The sequence below is a fragment of the Henckelia pumila genome, unplaced genomic scaffold, assembly GCF_033568475.1.
Source record: "Henckelia pumila isolate YLH828 unplaced genomic scaffold, ASM3356847v2 CTG_254, whole genome shotgun sequence".
NCBI lineage: Eukaryota > Viridiplantae > Streptophyta > Magnoliopsida > Lamiales > Gesneriaceae > Henckelia > Henckelia pumila.
This window is the reverse complement of record NW_027331784.1, coordinates 94,957-108,359: the sequence shown is the minus strand read 5'-3', so window position 1 is coordinate 108,359 and position 13,403 is coordinate 94,957. Positions and strand designations below refer to the sequence as shown.

At 34.7% G+C, this 13,403-nt stretch overlaps 1 protein-coding gene and 1 pseudogene across 5 annotated transcripts in view; both read right to left on the bottom strand.

The window, feature by feature from the left end:
* LOC140870778 (ABC transporter C family member 2-like) overlaps positions 1 to 1,613 on the bottom strand; it is a 30,883-nt gene extending 29,270 nt beyond the window's left edge. For 2 of the 5 annotated variants that reach the window (XM_073273171.1, XM_073273176.1), the window contains exons 1-3: positions 1,396 to 1,613; positions 1,133 to 1,248; positions 326 to 776 (exon numbers count right to left, since the gene is read on the bottom strand). In XM_073273171.1, coding sequence (XP_073129272.1) covers positions 326 to 658 — 333 coding nt within the window. In that variant the 5' untranslated portion in view covers positions 659 to 776; positions 1,133 to 1,248; positions 1,396 to 1,613. Of the gene's footprint in view, positions 1 to 325; positions 777 to 875; positions 969 to 1,132; positions 1,249 to 1,395 lie in introns of all 5 variants that reach the window. The other 3 variants (XM_073273173.1, XM_073273175.1, XM_073273174.1) reach the window with 3 other exon arrangements.
* LOC140870799 (hydroxyproline O-galactosyltransferase GALT2-like) lies at positions 740 to 12,987 on the bottom strand (annotated as a pseudogene).
* Between the last annotated feature and the right edge of the window lie 416 nt (positions 12,988 to 13,403).

The window sequence follows — 13,403 nt, the reverse complement described above, 5'->3', positions numbered from 1 at the left end:
AAGATAACAATGCGTAGCTGCCCCGTCAAAAAACTGACTCTACGCTTAGATTCAGTGAAACATCTAGGAAACTCATAAATCAAATGAAAAGTTTATAGATATAACTCAGATTAAATCTCTACCAAATTAGCTTGTACCTTAGCCCATAAACATAAATTAACTGAATCCAGGATCACTAAATTTTAATTCCGAAGAAGATATAAATTGGGAAGGCTGTGCTATGGCTATGAAGGTTTGTTGGCTGCTGGTGGAGTTTAAGAATTCATAACCATTCCATAACAATTAAAACTCATAAATGCAATCCGATATATTTGCAGCATTTTACCTCATACGGTGGAAGAACATGCTGACCATCCACATCAAATGCTGAAATTCCCATTACCAATCTAAACAAAGCTTCTGCCATGCAACAAACAGACAACAATCCCAACACATAGTTATAGTAATTTGACCTCATCTTGAATCTCTGAACTGAATAATCTTTCTTCAGTCGCCATAACCGATTTAAAACCAGCCCCAAAACTACGAGGTATGAGATGCAGATAACCAAAGAATCTGTGGCACATGGCGTATAAGCTCCAAAAGCATTTTCCACTGCTTTTGACCATACCCCGTTCTTCACTGGCCTACAATACCATTCAAATGATTTGAATGCCATTTCAAAACCGTATCACCTATATCACTTGGTCTGCAGACGCATATTTGTCACGCCAGCTGCTCTACTCTGAGGCCATGATTACTAAAGCTGTAAAACTGAATGAGATTCAATGATGTTCCTGCAAAGATCCAAGTCAACCGTCAAATTTACAATAGGAAACGACAATGAGATTACAATCAACTTCACAACACCCAAAAAGGATTGTATCTATTTGCACCTGTCAATCAAAACAATATTTTTCTTTGTTTTTCCGAGCAAACCATCTAAACGTGAATTGAGAGAGAAATAAGTGATTCTACACAATGCAATCCTGAGTCAGTTACAAGTAAAGAGGAAGATATTCAGCACATGTGTTTTCCCTCAATACATAAAAAGACGGCAAGAAGATTTTTGGGTTTAAGTTCGTGTATCTAAACAAAATAATAAGAAGAAAGTCAATTTAGAGCAAGAAACGCCAAAGAAACCCGTTCATACCTGCACATCAATCTTCCCGTCAACACAAGAACTGCATAATACATATAAATATATTTATTTCACGAGAACCCCTCCGTCGCAGAGATTACTTGCTTCTCTGGCCTGTTAGATCAAATCTTGTAACGGGAAAAATATCCTTAGAACACAGTGGAATAAGAAATAAACAAGAACTCGTGTTCGAAAAGAAATAAACAAAAACCAATCTTTGCAGTGAGATAAAAAGAAAAAGATCGACTAAATTTGAAGAAAATCAAGAAACATACATTAACGGCAAACGATTCTTGGTTAATATCGTCTTTCTGCAGATATTCAAATCAAAGAACAACGGGCGAGGCTATCACCAATGAGAATGTGTGTAAATGAACAAAAGTCAACGAGAAAATATACGGAATGTGATCCTAGATTTTGTGGGGGAAAATAAACACGAGTGGAGATGCCATCTCTGGGGAATAAAGAGAGAGAATCATGGAATCTATGTCTAAGTTCTAAAACAAAACAATAATATTTAGTTAAATCTCATCTCAAAGGAAAAGTCAATTGACTTGACCGCCATAATAGATTGATCCGGCGAGATAACGTCACTGCTTACGAAATTTTAGTGTGCATGTTCATTTATCAAATTCACTACTTTTGATTCTGTCAAAAATAAAAATAAAAATAAAAAATTCACTACTTTTGATTTGATTAATTTCACTAAGCCCTCCTCAAGAATTTGAGATTATATACAAATTAATTTTTTTTATTAAAAATATAATTAAATTAAGATTAGCATACTTAGTTTGGTTCATTGATTAGATAACAATGGATAAATAATCTAAGAATTTTAAATCAATATACTTGAACTAGACAATGGTGCATGACACCAATTCTTGAAAAAACTTGAGACAAGCATTGGAGATAGCATAGATTAATCAATCAATATGTTATCCTTCACACCAAACGGTTAGAGGTTATTTATTGCAAGACTCACACATAGTCAACAACATTAAAAATATAAATTGTTTTTTTACTAATCGAATCCGTCGATATTATAATCGTTAAAAATTTCAGGACAAATGATCCTAGATTTTGTTTATTCGGAAGATATCAAAACTAACGATGGAACCAATGTTTATATGATTTAGTTTACTGGTTTGTGAATGAAATATTAGCAGCACCACATTATAATATTTTAATCCCACATTTTTCACGAACTTGTTACACTGAATTCATCACTCGCAGGGCTACCTATGAAAAGTAAGCAATGGTGAACCTTGATCGTGAGATGTTCCCATCATATTATAAATTTTTGTCTCGGACTTCACAGCGTTCACATACGGGAAATGGCTTGCATTGTTCAGAAAAATGAGATCTCACTCATAGTACATCTAACACTAGATCATCTTAACCCTTTTTTTTTTTTTTTTAGAATTAGAGTATCTTAACTTAAGAATGCTTCTAATGAAAGATTTTTTATGAAATCACGTGGAGTTTATATTTTTTAATAAGCTCACATGTGAATATAAATATCCACCTTAATATTCAATTTTATGGTATCTAGTATTTTAAACGAATATAGTGAAATTTCTCCATTACCCACGTCATATTCCATTTTTTTTTTTTTTTAAGATTCAAGAAAATGTTGCAAAAATATAGTGCGTCGGAATATTATGTAAATCTAAAACTATTGAGAAGTTGTTGTAGAATATGTTGCAATAAATACTAGAACAAAACACGAACATAATATAAATAGAGGTTAGAGTGACTCACACACGATACTTATGACATTCGGCAATCATATTTCAAAGTACAACAAATTTAGTTTCGTAATAAGAGCATTTCAAATTACAAAATCAAGTGAACTTCTAGATGGTTTTTGAATTTTTTTGTGTGAATAACGAAAATTATATGCAACAATATGTAAAAAGATGAAAATATATGTATTTTCGAGTCTCTGGTTGTGTAACCAAACCTCAATTCTGATGCTCCATCTTATTTATAATAATATTTGAAAATGTTTTTTCAGGTATAGTTGTGTCCATATGCTTGAGATGAAATTTGATATATCTGATCGATCTAATATGGTAGATCACTCCCCATTTGGTAAACCACCATTAGATCACATTTTTTGATCAGATTTAATCAAAGTCCATTCCGAATTGGATCTATATCGTATATCTGCAAGATGATAACATCTCTTATATGAAACCTTATATCTATCTTCACATATCGTACGCATTTTTTTTTTCTTTATTAACTCCATCTTGACTGTTATTTATCTTCTCTGGTGGATGATCTGTTTCGGTTTGTTTGTTCAATTTTTTCTCGAAAAGTTTCTGAAGTGAAATGAATTGGACCAAAAATACATCTGGAGCTACACTGGATGAAGACAGATGCGCATGCTCTACATAACCACTAGTGCAGATAATGTTTATGATGCCTTTTGTAATGCAGATTATGCCTTTTAGCTATTTAACAATTTAAGTTTATTGACATAAACATATACTTTTGTATTTATTAACTTGAACTATGTATTCTCAAAATGCAACAATTGAAAATATATCTCAATTTAAGATGCTATTGTTATCCTTAACATAATTATAGAAGTACATCATTCTTGAACCTTAACCGCAGTTTCTACGTACAACACCAGTTTTATGATTCTAAAATAAAATTAAGTTTATAAACCAATCAAGGATCAAAGCCGGTAACTTTCTTTGCAATTCAAGTGTCGTACTATTTTGTAATGATTCCACAAAGGGTAGGGTACATCTTCAGCCATATACCATGATGATTTCGAACTAGCCCTTTGCTAGCCAATTGATATTGGTTAGGGGGATTCTCAACTCATCAACCAGCACGTGTTGCATTGCATAAGAACATCCAGTGATATTGTTGACCACTTTTGCCAAGTCCCAACTTGTCAAGAAACTTTAAGCTAATTTCTCCATATACATTTAACCCTCGATCATTGTGTATTGAAGTTTGTCGATAGATGTGGTATGAATAAATAGTCACATAAGAGAGAGCTATTAAAATAAATTGATGGCTCACCAAGGCAATAAATAACGTAACAGCTACTTTGAGGACTTGACTGCTGCGGATTGCATGCATGTCTTTCTTATTGTCATGCGCTCTGCAAAGTGATTTGTGGCAGAAAGGACCGCAATAAAAAGTTGAAACCGACTTTTCGGGAATGGGATGAGCTTCCCACTTCTCTGAGAAATCTAATAACTTTGGGGTAAAAAACTGGGATGAGCTTCCCACTTATCCGAGAAATCTAATACCTTTGGGGTAAAATACTGGGATGAGAGGTTGGGAAAGAGGTGGCATACATGCAATGAACATTCACATCTCTTTTGATTGCTTATCCAGTTGCATCTTTCAAATCCAAGGTAAAACCCTGCACACTGAAATGGTTCGATCAGAAGATAGTAATTTGTTTGTTAACCAAAGAAATGCATAGAGAAGACGAACTGATATTGTAAAGAGATTATGCACCCTACAACAACTCATATTTGTAATCAGTTTAATATACAAAGCTTGTTTCATGAGTACTCCACACAAAATAGGCAAATACAGCATGTGATGAGAAAGTTTAAGTGGCAAATAAATTCTCGACAAAACAAAATGCACTGGTACATACCTGCTCATTTATTCCAATTCGATTACATATGATCCGAAAAGAATCGTCATTGTAAGCTCCTGAGCAAGTTACAACCTGACCTTGCCCTTGCCTCTCTAAGTCAACGATGCAAAGTCGACAATTGGCCCCAAATTGACATACCTTTCGAGAACTTCAACATAAGAAACTTTTGCATCCGGTTGAAGATTTAGCTTTACGAGCTGGATTATAAATCAAGACATGGAAACAAGGAAATTTTCATGGAAATAACCAATTATCATAGATAACAAACTTATAAAAGAAATCAAGAGAATTGATAAATGTTAAAACGGGGAAAAACATTTATTGAAACTAGAAATTTGGCAGCACGATTTTCAATCCTGATTATCTTCATACCTAGAACCTAGTCATGCATGAAATACAAAATGACTTTCTGAAGATGCACTAACAAACATTCCATGAGACTGGAGTTCTTTCAGCAAGTATTTCCAAAAGTAAGACTTTCCATTTGCTTGCTCTATTAATCAAACTAACAACACAAAACAACCTCCATGTCATGCAACAAAGTTCATATCACACAACCAAAACACAACACTGTAGCATGATAATGTCTACCATTATTTTATTTTATTTTAATCAGAAACATAAATATTATTAAAAAAGAACGTAAATAAAATACAAAGTGTGGACCAGAGATCCACTAATCCTCAAGAGAGGGAAGAAATTTAATTTAGCTCAATGCTAAGCTTCAATCCCTATACAAGTCTCACATTGACAAAGATTGAAACTCTTTTATATTATGTAACCAAGTTGATCCTCTCAGCTTAATCTTGTCCCAACTTTCTCCAATCGAATCTTCTTCATCTTCAAAGATCCTTTTGTTTCTTTCTACCATTATTCAAAATACATCTTATCCGCTTGTTGATATTGTCTTGAAAACGGGCTCCATGCGCTGATATCTTATCAGCTTTTGTATATGTAATACTAAATTTTATATATATATATATATATATATATATAATCTTGTTTCCTATTAAAAAAAATATAAATCAAACAATCAAAATAAATCCTCTCTCCATCAATAATGACAATGAAAAAAAACACCTTCATTCTATGAAACTGTAAGGCAGATCATAGATCATCTGAAGAAGGGAAATAAATTCTCACATCAAGCAGCAAATTGTAAAAATATTAAAAATCAAAGGGCGTAGAGCATAAACCATCTAATGTCTAAAACTAGAAAAAAAAAACCCCACAAAAATGAGAAAAAAATAAAGATTGGAGAAGATATACTTGCTCCGAATCCACCAAACCATGTTGTGGATAAAAGGAATCACTTCACTAACACATAAACATAAGAGAACACTGTCCCACATCAAGAGAAACATAATGAACTTGGTAAGGGAATATCACTGCAACAGTAATCAATCAGATATGAAAATACTGTGTTCGAGTTCTAAAAACCAAGGAGATAGTGCAGTTTTACAGGTCATATGTTATCACAACTACTACCTCCGTCTTAATTAAACAAGCCACGTTTCCTTTTTTGTTTGTCCAAAATATATAGGCTTGTACTATATTTAGAAATATTTTTCCTACTCTTTTACTAATATACCTTATTAACTACGTCTTAAAAAAAGTGCAATCAAATTTTAAGTGAATTAAATAGTGATAAAATATAAAGTTTGTAGATAATTTGTTTTTCCAATGATTTTTATTGATTTGTGTGAATTTTTTTAAAAAAAGTTCTATATAACTGGGACGGAAAGAGTACAATATAATACATAATATACTTGAAACTAAAATCTAACATATATGGAAATAAAAAAAAATTGAGAACACTGAAAGGAGAAATTGCATGCATACCTGCGAATCACCATAACTTGAGCCAACAAAAAAACTGCATTATCAAGATAGGAAATTGATGACGCCAACAGATGACTCACTCAGCAGCTCAATTTTAAGTCATGTTACTCTGGATTCTGGAAGAATAGAAATGGAAAAACCATTAAGACATGTCAATATATTTGCCAAAAAAAACCAACATCACTCACCGAAATAATAGAACAGATAAAAACTCACTTTTCATTTTCATGGGTTATGACAAGTAGTGTAGAAGTCCATTGTGATCCCCTAGTAAGTAGCGGGAACCATCGGTGTCAACTCTTCCTTATCAAGGCTACGTTAAACTCCTTTTCTCACTATACCACTACTCACTCCATATGGTGAAGAGAAGGCCGTGGACAAGCAATACTAACTCTACCAAATCACATGTAAATCTCTCTCCACTTAATCGGAAGTAATAAATAACATAAGTAGCTTCGCACAAAACTAAATGTCCTAATTAGCTTTTTTATGTATAAGAAGCAATAATATATTATATTAATACGAGGAATAATTACAAAATGTCTCTCATTCTCGCGTCCCGTCCAAATTGGAAAAATGTCTCTCATTCCTCTCCAACAACACTAATCAACACATATAATGAAAAATGGCTGTCAAAAAAATTCTGGCCAACCGAAAATAACTTAAATGTCGTAATTAGTATGTAAATATAAACACATATTCAAAAGGTTCTAAATCAACATATGTTGATGTTTCAATGGATGTGAACATTTCCTCAAAAAAAAAAAAAAAAAAAAAACCAACAATCATTTTGGTGGACCACCAAAAAATGCAGGCTAAATTCTTTTAATTCACAATTCAGAACTTAAATCAAGGGTTCTCAAACCATACTACAAGAATCGGGAAATATTTATGTGTTAGGGAAAGCAGCAAAAATTGAAATGGCACATTAGACTGATTTCTTTTAGACTCACATTACTGTAAAGCAATTTCTTGTTACTGCTGTAAATGACAATCGGTCTATCAGAAGCAGCAAAAACATGTGTGGCACTCTTTGACGAGAAAGTCCGCAGCGTAATCGGTTGCGTCCCAAGATACACTTTTTTCCTGTTAGCCAGCTCCCCAGTACCAGTGTTTAACACGAAATTCAAAAGATGTACATCCTAAGAGCACATAACAACACATTTGAAATTACTATGCATCCAATGGTGTGATTTAGCCCAACTTGACTTGCTATCAGTTAGATATTTCAAACACTCATGCCTTGCAAGTACACTTGATTAACTAAAACTCTGACTAAGAATTTGGGTTCAATTTTATAGAAAGCAGCACTAGCAAGTATTGAATTCTAATTCAAAACTTATGCAGTCATTACATATTCAAAAGAAAAACTGAAGAATGATAAGATGTACTAGATATCCCTCACAATGGAATAGCCTCTCTCTTGCTTCTAACAGAAGAACCTCTTACATGAATCAATTTGAAGAAGAATTGATTTGAAGAAAGAGGGTAAAGACTATCTGCAAGGGTAAATTGTGCTTTCAAATAGCAAAATTCTCAAACCAGTGAACCACCTTGCCTAAAACGTTTTTATAAATAAAATTACTCATTCATGCATAACAGGAATTAAACCCTAAAATATGCCCAGAAATTGTCAACTTTTATCCCAAAATCATAAAGGCAAAGGACATCCAGTTTATACTGCCAACATACTTGACATGGATTGATAGCCAGCTTTGTTGCCTTGTTTGATTTTTTTTGATGAGGGTTGGTTCTGAAATCTTAGTCGGAAGTAGGTTTTTGTCGGTGGCTAGCAGGTTGAAGTGGACAGTGGTGATTAATTGCATTTTTTGTGGCCATTTTTTATGATATTTCCTTCTTGTTGGTTTTTTCATAATATGGAAATGCCCAAATAATTCGAGCTTAAAATATAAATATAAAAAAACCAACTCTATAATTGGATTATAATGATCAAGTTTCAAAAATAACGGATCTAATAAAACCCCAACCAGCGTGTGTAGAGAGGCACATTGCAAAGTCGATGGCAACCTAACCCGCTTTACAACTTCATAACATATAGACGACTAGAGAACCATATACTCGTGTTACAGACCTCGCCTTGATCAAACAAATCACAATGCCTCTTCCTTCTTATAGACAAAATTATATGGCAACACACCTGAACTCGTCTACAAAGCACCCCAGTGCTGGAAAAATATAATTCACATGAATTTTGGACTGCAACATTATGTCCTGGTTCAATAATTGCAGCAATTTGCCCTGCCCTTCAACAGATTGTCCCAAAGACATATCATCTGTCGCGGGGACTGGTAATGTGCAGTGTAATAGTCTTACATGCATCCGTACTGGCAAAATTTCTAGTTATGAGAATAATGTATGTGCTTCGTGGAGCAATGTGCCCTGCCCTTCAACAGATTGTCCCAAAGACATATCATCTGTCGCGGGGACTGGTAATGTGCAGTGTAATAGTCTTCCATGCATCCGTACTGGCAAAATTTCCAGTTATGAGAATAATGTACGTGCTTCGTGGTGTTGAACTGCTCGACCCACATTCCCATACTAACATCCTCCATCTTAAATAGCTGCAAAAAATGGGGAAAAGGTCGTACAAGGAGAGGTGCCTCAGATGCGATGTCGTTGTATTCAGGAGTACAAGAAGTGCAGCTAAGCATACCCCATACTCAGAAATGGCGATAGTTTTGAGAACCACCAGCTCATACCGATCCATGAATGGCAAAATCTCTATATCACCGAAGTAAGCTGACTCTTTCTTCAAAATTGCATTCACTTTACTCCTTGTATTCTACATATGAATATATGATAATCTTTAGTGGGCCAACCTCCAGTTACTGAGTACATATTTATGTTCGGGTCTACGTATACAATGTGAAATCGAGACCATCAAGCATGTGAGAATCCATGGACAAAAAGCCACTCCAAGGCCCCATAACATTTGACAATCATAAATCTGACACCAAAAGAATAATCATAAAATATAACTACAGTTTTTTTTCTCTTCCTGTTGTCTCAATAGGAGATGATGTCCTAGACAACATATGTTCAACATTTTTTTCATTATGAGTTTACCAAATTTAAAAAATTTGCAACATAAAATATGATTATTATTTGCAACAGCAACATCCTTACAACACATATCTTTTGTTCAATATAATTTTTACATGTAATCATGATTGTTTTAAATAGTGTAAATAATTAGGATCCTAATATTTTGCTCTATATCCACACATCGTGGCCAAAATTTTAAAGTGCATGCCAAAATCATATATTAGAAAGTAAAATTAAGATCTGCCAAAAAAATAAAGTTAATATCAATATAATCCCAACCACTGGGAAATTCATAGGAACAATTGAAGAAGTGAGATATTTAAAAGAGTAGTTCAAATATAAGTAATTAGCAATTGAGCATACCACTCCTTTTAAGACATGCAACAGTTCCAGAAACCCCTATCTTTTTGTAAGTGCGCTTTTGCAAGTCACTGGACAGTAATAATTATGAAAGGGAAGGAGGGAGGGAGCAGAGAAGCTTGGGAGATCAGAGAGACACTTGTACAAATGGAAAAAAAAAGATTAGAAAAAATAGTCAAAAAAGAGGGAGCTATTAAAATAAAATGATGGCTCACCAAGGCAACAAAGAACCTAACAACTACTTTAGAGGACTTGACTGCCACAGATTGCATCCATGTCTTTTTTATTGCCATGCGCTCTGCAAAGTGATTTGTGGCATAAAGAACCCCAATAAAAAGTTGAAACTGACTTTCAGGTATGGGATGAGCTTTCCACTTCTCTGAGAAATCTAATACTCTTTGGGGTGAAAAACTGGGATGAGAGGTTGGTAGAGAGGTGGCATATACTGAATGAACATCCACATCTCCTTTGATTGCCAATCCGGTTACATCTTCCAGGGTAAAACACTGCATGTTGAAATGGTTCAATCAGAAGATAGTTGTTGACCAAAAAAATATATAGAAATGATGAGCTGATATCTATCAAGAGATTATGCACCCTACAACAACTCATATTTGTAATAAGTTTCATATGCAAAACTTGTTTAATGAGCAGTCTCCACACCGAATAGGCAAATACTACATATTCTGAATCAATTAGCAGTATAAAGTCTAGGCGGTCATAAACATACTAAAGAAGAATATATTAGAGGATTTATGGAAGACATTTAATAACTCAGTTTTAGCTCATTTATGTCTGTTTTTTTGCTTGTTGTCATGAAAACTGACGTGCAGAGATCAACTAAAAGTGTTTACAGATGTAATCCAATCAAAATTGCAAACAAACTTACCATTCGTTATGGGAATGATGTCACATGACGACCCCCAACATTTATGTGGTATCCATCAACTCCAACACGTATGGTCAAAACAAACATTCTGCCCTCCTGGAAAGGAAATGGCCAGGTTACTTCCGGTTTTTTTTCACGTCCTATGAACCGTTGAAACCATGAAAATATTTTGGACTCTTTTGTATCTATGATATCATTGCACATCCATTTTTCACATTTCAAATACCCGTCAACTGCCAAGAAAAAAGTGCAATTTTTCATAAGATCAACCATGACTGCATCACTAAGTACAAAATCAATAGAAAAGAACGGGCATAGTAGATGAGGAGCATTACGATGGTTATCAACTGACTAACCAATACAAATGGCATACCACAAAAGACTCGCAACTCGCAATTGGTATGAGAGGTGGACCCACTCAGCAAGATACAAAGAAAAGATTCACATTAAAAAAAAACTACAATACAAGTTGTAGAACACATCATTCCATATACACCATTTTCCACACACACAAAAGGAAAAAAACTGCCCATGCATGCATCAATTGATGTTTTCTCCTCCGATAACCGGCAACACAGCCATAACAAATTCTAATATTTTTAGGCATAAAATGAAAGCAGCATTTCAGAATTTATATTTTGCTGCCCCTTACCAAAAATATATGAATTGATGCCAGAAATCTCACAATTTGATTGTATTAATGCATTAGAGAGTGAAATCAGTATCATGATGAAAAGTCCAAATATTCTTCAAACTTGGAAAAATAAGACATCCAATAGTATCAAATAAATGACTAAACAAAGAACAAAAAACATAAGCTTACTCAACATATCCTCATCCTCTTTGGATGCTAAGCCATCACACCTCTGGGCTGTTCCCCACTGCATTCTATAACATGTATTGTGTTCCATTACTGGCCGATGGCTCCAATCACCTTTAAGTCGAGGATTCAGATGCAAAATCTTAGGAGGTTCCTCCCCATCCACGACCTTTAATCCTTGCAGTTCAACCATGAACTGCGAAACCATAACCAATGCTTCATCAGGCCTCAACTTTGCAAGCTGAGGGACATACTCTTGATGGGCATTGCGCGGAGTTTCAATGACCGTGATAGAAGAACCTGCAGCAAGACCACATGGTAGGAACATAACAAGATCTTTTTTTTGCCAATTCTTCTCCATCCATTAAAACCCATGAAGGACATGTTTCAGGTTTCCCTTCAAGTACGGTGCCCATTTTAATCTCCTTGTCACCATATTTATCTACTTCTTCCCAAGCCTTCAACCCCAAAGTCCAAGCCTCATATGCCATTCTTTCCAAAATATTCAGGTTATTGGGACTATTAATTCGCCTCAAAGTTTCAGCAGTTATTCGACCATATAGTGGCTACATTTGCTTTGTCCGTGGGTGAACAATGAACATCTTCCTTATCTAGTGAGACTATTTTGCCAAACCTTACCCAAGGATCTTGATTTTCATTATTTTGTAACATTAGGTGAAGCCCGTCAGAGAACATTGATGTCGATTGTGATTTACTAAATTCTACATCATTGTCCTCCACTTTGGACAATCCAACAAAGTCTCCATCAAAATCATTACCACTAAAAACTGCGGCGCTCTTCAAAAATTGAGGAAACTTGAGGAAAATAAGAATTAAATACAATGTCGTTGTCCCCCATAAAAGGTATGATAGTTTGAACCTCCTTGAACTGGGAGACTCGCCTTTAAACCTCTTCATGCTTGCTAACAATCCAAACAAACAAATAAAATGCCTAAGCATAGGCTAAATCTCACTCCGATCCATTTCTCACAACAACACTGTGATAAAACTACAGAAAAAGGGGAGGCACATCAAAATCCATCTATTTCTTAGAAATTTCAACTTCGAGAGGACCCAGCACAACCACACCAATTAATTCATGATTATATCTGGAACAAAAATGGCAAGTATTAGCAAAGTTATGAACGCTGAAAACGCACAACCAAAATCAGGAACAAGAACAACGCACAACATCCGAACCCAAAAGCGTAGAGATCACATTTGATGAAGAAATAGACACTAATCCACATATAGATTGCATTTCTCCCACCTTCAACATTTTACAACATCATTTGCTGGACAGGGGTCTGCTACACCCATCACTTGTTCCGCCAATAAAAACCGCAAAATCCAACGTGCCAACGACAATTCAGCTGAACATTCAAACCAAAATCCACGAAATCGCAGCAGATCGATGTTGAAAGTGACCTGAAGGAGTCGAGGAAAAAAACTAAAATACAGGTGTATTTACAATAATAACAATAATTTCGAGAACCTGCACGTCAATCTTCTTGTCATCATAAGAACTGCATCGTACATGTAAATATATTTATTTCACGAGAACCCCTCTTAGAAATTAAATTCTTCTCTGGCCTGCATGATAAAATCTTGGAACGGAAAAATATCCCCAGAGGCTAGAACACGGTGGAACAAGAAATAAACGAGA